This window comes from Carassius auratus, chromosome 19 (genome assembly GCF_003368295.1).
Source record: "Carassius auratus strain Wakin chromosome 19, ASM336829v1, whole genome shotgun sequence".
NCBI classification, from domain to species: domain Eukaryota; kingdom Metazoa; phylum Chordata; class Actinopteri; order Cypriniformes; family Cyprinidae; genus Carassius; species Carassius auratus.
Window position 1 is genome coordinate 589336 of NC_039261.1, and position 9190 is coordinate 598525.

At 38.9% G+C, this 9190-nt stretch overlaps 1 protein-coding gene across 1 annotated transcript; it reads right to left on the reverse strand.

The window, feature by feature from the left end:
- Nucleotides 1–1686: 1686 nt before the first annotated feature.
- On the reverse strand, nucleotides 1687–5284 carry LOC113119094 (tripartite motif-containing protein 16-like). Its single transcript, XM_026288284.1, has 6 exons — nucleotides 4612–5284; nucleotides 4078–4173; nucleotides 3734–3967; nucleotides 3505–3652; nucleotides 3325–3366; nucleotides 1687–2848 (listed from the first exon to the last, which is right to left on the reverse strand). Exons 1-6 carry the CDS (start codon nucleotides 5185–5187, stop codon nucleotides 2325–2327), a joined length of 1620 nt encoding a protein of 539 aa, XP_026144069.1. The 5' UTR covers nucleotides 5188–5284; the 3' UTR covers nucleotides 1687–2324.
- Between the last annotated feature and the right edge of the window lie 3906 nt (nucleotides 5285–9190).

Below are 9190 nucleotides of genomic sequence, written 5' to 3' on the forward strand. Positions count from 1 at the left end.
AGACAGGGAGAGGAAACAGGAAATGGCCCAAAACTCCACCGAGTAACACCATCAACACCTCTCATCACCCCGCCAGCTCTGGGCATCTGAAATCCTCTCGGGTCGGTTCTGATATCAAAGCTGCTGTAGATGAATAGTCACCAAAAGAAGTATGTTTGTTTGGTGTTGGTGTTCCTCACTCAGTGTCATTGATGTGTTGCCATAATCCAGTCTGTCAGTTTTCTTCTGTGAAAGTTAGATTTCTATATATCTATATATAAATATATAATATAATTAAATACATATTAAACAAGAAAATAAACAGATAAATGCTAAACTCATTCTTTCCATGCGTTGTCATTTTTGCACCTGTTTGTCAGAAGTACAAATGTACAGACAATCCACTGATTACTCTGCATTATTAATTTCACTTGTAGCACCCCCTGTAGGTATTTTATTTATTTTTTGGTGGGGTTGGGTGGGGGGAGGGTGTTCTGTGATCTACTTCAAGTTCCAGTAAGTGTCGATGTTATTTTTTGCATTATCACTGGCTTATACAGTGTGTTAAGTCGTAAAGAATTAACAACAGCAGAATGTTTAATTTTCTACTAGTTTGGCAACTCTTAACATATCCAATTCTTTTGATTGCTGTCTTGCTGGAACTATGTACAAAATTTGAAGATTGGAAAATCAGTCTGGGACAGAGGTTTCCAATCCTGCTCTCAGAAAACCCCTTTCCTTCAGAGTTTAGCTCCAACACATGTCTGGAGATTTCCAGTGATCCTGAAGACCTTGATTAGCTGCTTCAGATGTGTTTAGAGCTAGACCCAAACTCTGCTGGAAGCTGGGCCTCCGGGAAAAGTAGAGTTTTCAGAAAATTAAAAATAGTTGAAATTAAAGATATAATTTGTATATTTGGGATTTACAGTAGGATTTTATTTCTTGTTCCAAAGGATGCGCTGATTATACCCAAATCTATTTGCAGAACGAACGAAACAATCCTTCGTCAATAAAATCTCTATTAATGTAAAATAAATAAAAATATCCTTAGATGAAGATAAAACAAAGGTGATTGTTTTTTGGCCCAAAGACAATTTGCAGGCCACCAATAGAGATCCAAATTGTGATGGCACAGTGCCTCAGATCTTCAATCTCAGAAACGGTGCACCTTGTGGTTTGTTCAGACGCTGCTGTAGTGAATATGGATCAAAAGTGGTGCACGGATGGCCAAACGACAAACTGTTGTCTACAGCTCACTGACATCGACCGCAGGGACACAGAGCAACAAATCACCAGCAGCTACAACAGTGATGACCAGGACAATGTGTCCCAATCAAAACATGGGTTTGTGCTACATCACCACCACCCCACAATGTATAGGAACCGGAGCGCCTGCATTTAGATTTTTTTAATTATTTATCTTAGATTAGATACTTTTAGAGAGTCCTACATTTAGAAATTCATGATAATATTAGGTATTTGTTGATAAAGATATTTTCAGCTATCATATATATATATATATATATATATATATATATATATATATATATATATATATATATATATATATATATATATATACATATATATGTTGTGTGTATTTTTAACCAGTCTATAGACTTTAAACCTGCTGTAGAATAAAATCAAACAGTGAGATGGTTTTACTTCAGCAGACATCTGTCACTGAAATATATTCAGACGCCTTCATTTAATGTTGCAGTCTAATGCTAAAATCCTTTATTTTTCATTCACATCAATCTACACTCCATACATCATAATGACAGAAAATCAGATGTGATGACTGCAAATGTGTTGAAAGAAAGAACAAACAGAAAAACAGTGTCACATTGACTGAATTCAGTTCAGAAGCACCTCATTTCTCTGAATCATCATCGAGATTAAAAATACAATTATTAAAATGCAGATTTCTGTATTTCAATGTTGAGTCCATCTTATTAAAGCTCTTCTTGTGTGTAATAAGAGCACAGCTGTATCAGATTATGAAAATACAAAGCCATTCCAGAGACAAAGAATTTGACTTATTTTATAATCAATATTAGATTAATCTGATGAAAAAGTATTCGCTCAGTTATAGTATTGTGTGATTTATGTTACTGTCAGTGACAGAAGTTCAGCTCTAGTTTTGTTTTAAAGGGGTCAAGACAGATTTATTTTTTATTGTTGTTTTTTATATATGTACCTTGAGGTTTGCTTATAATGTTTTATAAGTTTATATAAAGTTATACGTTTTTGCACACAAAAAAGAGATAATTATTATTTTCAAGTCCCTCTGTCTAAAACACATATAACTGTACAATGTGTAGATCTCTGTATAATCTAGATAGTTATAATAGTTTTACTGATGATTGATGACCCCAAACATTAAACCCAGGATATAGCGGCTGAGTGAATGTGGTCTGGACTGTGTGGATGAGGTTCATTGAGTCAGAGACGCTGTAGAAGGACAGAGTTCCTGCTCTGTGATCCACATACACTCCTATTCTCCTGCAGCTGGAGGAAACAGGGAGTTCAGTCTCTTTGTTATCGTGACAGAATGAGAAACTAGAGGAAGAGCAGAACAGTCTCCAGGACTGATCATTACATCCAAACACACACTCATCACCAGATCCCTTCCTGCTGATGCTCTTATATGACACTGATATATCCACACCAGTCCCACTCCACTCCAGCTCCCAGTAACAGCGTCCACTCACACTCTCTCTACACAACACCTGACGATAATAATCAAATCTGTCTGGATGATCAGGATACGGCTGAGCTGTGTCAGTGTAAGTCACCAATCTGTTCCCTTCAGACAGAAAGAGATGTTTCTGTGCAGTGTTTGGATCCAGAGTGAACGGATGACGATCTGATGAAGAAACAAAACACTGCAATCAAGAGTTGTAAAAGTTAAGCTTCTATCTTATTCATATCTTATCTAAAATAATGTATTTATTTTTAAAGAGTGTTTTGATCTATCAGAGTTGTGTTATGATGTTCATGAATTCACTTCAAAAACTGTTCTCACATTGAAATTTAGCAATTAGCAAAGATAAGCTTCTATTATATTTATATATTATCTATTCTTATGTATTTATGTTTAAAGTTTGCATCTGGAGTGTTTCATGTCCAGATTTTGCTTCTCTCAACTTACTTTCATATTTATCCCAACTTTCTTTAGCATTTAAGCCAAATCCCTTTTTATTTTTTTTGTGTAGCTGAACTTTAAAAAATATTTGTCCGGATTGAAAAAAAAAAGTGCTTTTATCAAAAATGTACAGTAAACATCAGTATGAATGTAATGCAGAACTAAAGTGAGTGTGATTGTGTTTGTTAGTGACTCACATTGTAGGAAGTCCTCTCTGCTCCTGGGAACAATGTTACTGACTGAGAAAATAACAGATATAAACACTCAGAGAGAAAATGAGACCTGGATCTATTCCTTTGACATTTCTCACATTTTCTTTATGATATTAGATGATGTTTGTCTCGTTACAGAGAGCAGATGAATCTCTAATATTTTACCAGATATCTTTTTCATCTCCTCTTTGCAGAAATCCTCCAGTTTGAGTCTCAGCTGATGGACAGATTCTCTCACTCCATCAAAAGAAAAGAGGAAACTGTTAGAGATGTTTTCTGTAGATTCAGGAGGAGCTGAGAGAGACTGAAGACTCTGCAGGAATAATAACACACACGACTCAAAGACCTGATTATCTCACACTGTCCTCAATAACCTGCTCTACAGTTGGGTTACCTGCAGGAAATGGATGTGATCGTCTGTGTGTGAAAGCTGCTCCAGCTCAGTGTTTCTCTTCTTCAGATCTTCAATCTCTTGCTCCAGTCGCTCCATTTGTCCTTCAGCTCGACTCACTGCAGTCTTTTCCTGATCTCTGATCCGCTGTGTCACCTCAGAGCGGCTTCTCTCAATGGAGCGGATGAGCTCAGTAAAGATCCTCTCACTGTCCTCCACTGCTGTCTGTGCAGAGCGCTGTTAGACACACATCACAATCAGCTCTTACTGCTTCCTCACAGCGGCTTCAGTGGGACTGAAAGAGGAGTCAAACTGAGTCTCAAACTTCTCTTCTTCTCCAAACTCACCTTATGAGACTCCACAGCGTCTCTCAGCTGCTCAAGATCTTTCTGTCTCTGCTGGATTCTCTGCTGGATTTCACTCTGTGTCTCCTTCAAGTGTTTCTGGAGGACACATTCAAAACAGCAAATCACATACAAAGCTATCACAAACTCATGTAAAATTGTGCTTGTTAGATTAAAAAAAAAAAAAACTTCTTTACAGAGTTTCTCAGAGTTTTAAGATCATTAATTGAATTTAGTTTCCATGAAGTCCTCACATATGAAGGAGGGCATATGTTTATTATCATCATTTTTCTGCAATCAAGAATTAATGTGAAGTAATGGACAAAAACAATAACTCTGGTGCATGTACAGTTATAGCAGAAATCTTGAGCGATGTGTCAGAGGTGAGTAAAGTTGAGCTCATGATCTAATGCACAGAGTCATGTAGTAACTCTCAATGGGAGAGTAGATCACATGATGCACTCATGATCAGCTGGAGACTGCAGTGAGGAGAAACACTTGAAGGGTCAGCATTAAATGTGTGATTTCAGTTCATACCTCTTTCTCTGTCCTCTCTGCTGCAGTTGACACAGTCTCGTGGTTTTTATGTTCATCTGTCATACAAAGTACACAAACACATTGCTGGTCAGTACGACAGAAAACCTCCAGAAGCTTCTCATGTTTCTGGCAGATCATCTGCTGCAGTCGTCCAGTGGCATCAGTCACTTTGTGTCTCTTTCCTGAATGAAACTCTTCATGACGCTCAAAGTGAGTTTGACAGTAAGACTCCAGACACACCAGACAGGACTTGACAGCTTTCTGTTTTCTTCCAGTACAGATGTCACACTCCACGTCTCCAGATCCAGCAGGAACAGCAGTTTTTAGTTTGGTCATCTTCAGTTTCTCCACCACTTCAGCCAGCATGGTGTTTTTAGCTAAAGCAGGTCTTGGACTGAAGGTCTGTCTGCACTGAGGACAGCTGTAGACTCTCTTCTGATCCTCTTGATCCCAGCAGTCTGTAATGCAGCTCATACAGTAACTGTGTCCACAGGGAATGGCCACAGGATCCTTCAGGAGATCCAGACACACTGGACAGCTGAACTGCTCCACTGAAAAAACACTGGCTTCAGCCATTTCACTGTCTACAGCAATACAGACACAAACAACAGCTCAACAGAAGAACAGTTTCAGTTTCTTTTAACTGAGTTTCCTGGTTCTGTGTTTGAGAGACGTGTGCAAAACAGGTGTGTCTGTAAATCTGAAAACATACTGAAATGTCCACTAGGGGTCAGTCTCATACAGAAACTCAGTTTAGTGAGAACACAAAGTGGGATAAAAACCTTTTCAGATAATACTGCATCCAAATTACTCAGCATTATTAGAAAGCTAAACGCAGAGTTTTATTAGGGCTTGAGCTAAACTCCACGAGACAGTAGCCCTCCAAGACCAGAGCTGCTCAGACATTTAGAAAAATATCATGTTAAATAATTAGTAACACTTTAGAAACTGTTCCATCATTAATGATGACGAACTGGTCTCGTCAATTCACTTCAGCAGAGACCAAGTGGAGCCCCAAAGTGCATCAGGACTCTTTATCAAATAGGTGAGACTTGCAAGTATCAAACTAAGTCTTATTAATTTATACACTGTGTGCCTTACACGCATGAATCATTCTCGTCGCCTTGCTGTAGGAGTTTGTCTGTACTGTGCCTTTACAGATCATCTCATCAATGTTTGCCCAGAGCGATCCCCGGACCAGGGCCCGGTTCCCCAAAACGTTCTTATTGCTAAGTAGTTCTTAACCTATTCCTTAACCTCTCTCTTAACGTTATGGCACGATTCCTGACACGTTCGTACGCTAAGTATATCTTCTGTAAGTCACAATTTCGTAAGGTTGGTCTGGACCATCTCTCTTAGCGTTGTTTGAGCTCTAGACTCTAGTCGCTGCCACTGTGCAGCAGTCTTTAGAAATCAGCGCAGTGCAATACAACTCAAACTATGCTATGTTCACAATGTTGTGGCTCAACAATGATTTTATGTTATGGACATTTTAAGACTAATAATAAAATATGTTCGCAATGGATACAGGCCTATTTATGAAATTGAATTCATGTGGTATCAGAACTAATATGGTCGTAATTAGCCTAAGCTTTTTCGTAATGTCATTAAAGCATTTAAATTGGCAATCACTTTTGATAATTAAAATCTGGGAAACAATTTGGCTCTAAATGGCTAAGATCTATAAACGGGTAAGCACGGTGGTGTCCAGTAAGCGACCAACTATGGCAGCGATCCAATGTGTCCTTGCATTGAATCAAAGACGGTGCCGGCCGCAGAGCAGTTTAGTCCATGTAAGTATTTTTATTTGGCAAAACTTAAGCCCTTTTGACATTTTAACTGACGTGGCTATATTAAAAAAAATTGCCTCCCAAGCCAACTCATTATGGAGCTGCTGGACCTTCTCAGACCTGCGCTTGCCAGGCTAACGCTGCGGGATTTTGCTTTAAGCCCTGAAGCCCAGCTGCTTGCAGCGCTGAGGTTTTTTGCTACAGAGAACTTCATTGAGGTCATGGAAGAAGGCTATGTCCAAAGCAAGACCTCTGTGTGGAGGTGCATCCACACTGTCACCAACGCCCTTCTGTGCCTTGCCGGGGATTACATCTGGCTGCCAGCAACACGTCCGGAGGTCCAGGAGGTGCAGCAGGGCTGTTATGCCATTTCTGGCATCCCCAGAGTCTTTGGCCTGATGAATGGCACACTCATCCCTATCACCAATCCATCAGTGATTGATCAGGCGTACATATCGTGAAAGGGATATGCGGCCATAAACGTGCAGGTTATAGTGGTCCATAGGGGTGTGATCTCCGACCTGGTGGCAAGGTCCAGCAAAACTTCAAGTTCCTCTGACAAAGAGCTTGGTGCCCTTTTTTTTACGTTGCTTCCCCACCATATTCTGTCTCTAACTCTCTCTCTCTGTTAAAGCTGCAGTAGGTAACTTTTGTAAAAATATATTTTTTACATATTTGTTAAACCTGTCATTATGTCCTGACAGTAGAATATGAGACAGATAATCTGTGAAAAATCAAGCTCCTCTGGCTCCTCCCAGTGTCCTATTGCCATTTGCAGAAACTCCATCGCTCCCGGTAAAAAACAACCAATCAGAGCTGCGGTCCGTAACTTTGTTTGTGTTCAAAATGTAGAAGAATGTATATAATGACACCATGAATCCATTTTCCAAACCGTGTTTTTAGCTTGTCCTGAATCACTAGGGTGCACCTATAATAAGTGTTTATATTCAGACTATTTTAGATTGCTTCGGGGATACCGCGGCGGAGTAACCCAGTACCTTTGTGATTCTCCATAGACATAAACAGAGAGAAGTAGTTCCGGCTACGATGTTCTTCCGCAAGACGCAAACAGTTCTGTTTATTAACCACTAGAGCGTCAAAAGTTACCGACTGCAGCTTTAATTGTATATAGGTTGCTTTTTATTGAAAACATTAACGAATGGCAATCAATACCACATTAAACAGAAGTAACTGCAGCTGCTTGCCAATCAATTCTGATTGTAAAGTACCTTACCAATAATATAAAAGTGTATAACATCATTTTTAGAAGTCGTTAAACCCACATCAAGAAGCGGCACAAGTGGCACAACGGGATAAGGAGGGTGGATGGTTAGCAAGGGATACCTGGTTCGTCTACCCGTCACAACATATCGTGTGAAGATATTGGCCTATAGCTTTTAGGTTGTAGCAGATCCAGATTTGGTTTTTAAGTACAGGCTTAACAACAGCATGTTTAAAAAGAACTAGGAATGACACCAGTTAAAAGTGAAGAATTAAGCATCTCAACAATAGAGGGGCCAGTAGAGTCAAAAACTTAAACAAATAAAACCTAAAAATAAAACTAACATATATAAAAAATAAATAAATAAATAAATAAAAACTTAAAACCTAAACAAATAACACAGTAGGGACAACATCCATAGGACAAAATGATGATTTCATAGAATGTAACAGAGAGGTGATGTCATGTAATGTCGCAGGTGTAAAGGTGGACCAACAATGAGCAGGAGACAAGTCACAGACAAAGTTCTGGGCCAGTGATGGTACGATGTTTGCCCTAACATCACTGATCTTATTAACAAAAAAAGTGGAGGAATTCATTACAGTCAGATTTAGATAACACAGTTGTTTGAGGGCTAGTTGGAGAAATTATTTTATTAATGGTGTCAAATAAAATTCTGGGATTATGCTTATTCGAGGACATAACCTAAGGAAAAAAAGCGAGTTTTCAGCATCTCATTCAAGGTAACCCATAGATCTTTAAGGTGGAGCCTATGAGCCTCAAGCTTAGAAGATTTCCAAAGAAGCTCCACTTTTCTACAATTTCTCCTAAAACTTTGGATAGCTTCATCAATCCAAGGACAGGGTTTTTTTTTGTGGGACATTAATTGGTGCTATTTTATCTAAAATCGATAAGCACTGACCATTAAAAGACTGGATAACCTCATCAACATCAGTGCATCCCATCAGAGAACATGAGTCAAACAAAGCAGAGAACCTCTCGGCAGTGTCATGATTAATAATCCGCCTTTGTGTCATAATTATATATAATTATATATAATTACAATAACTATCTGGGGCGGAGGATCTTGAGGAAAGGCCCAATCTCAATTCTACCCCTTAGCCCTTCCCCTTTACGTGAAGGGGTAGGGGTGTCTCGATTCAATTTTGGTTGGAGGGGTAGGGGTAAGGGGAAGGGCCAGATAGCGAAGATTTTTTGGGACCACACTTCAAATGAAGGGGGATGAATTATCTCGGCAACATGGCTGCTACAGCATAAATGTAAGCTTTTTTGACATTAATAAAGATTTTAACAAAAAGTAATAATTTGTTTAATGTTACATTCAATTGTGAGTTTATATTAACGGTCATGTTACTCAAATAAATGTTTGCTTATATTTGCTAATGTCATATTATTACAGACTGCATGATAGTGCCACAGCATATGTCTGATCAGGGCGATAACTGCCGTAGACATTGATGGGGGCTAATCCCCCCAATAATTAGAAATCGCTAAACCATTTTCCCAAATATTGCCTATTCGAGAGAGAACGAGAGAGAGAGTTTGG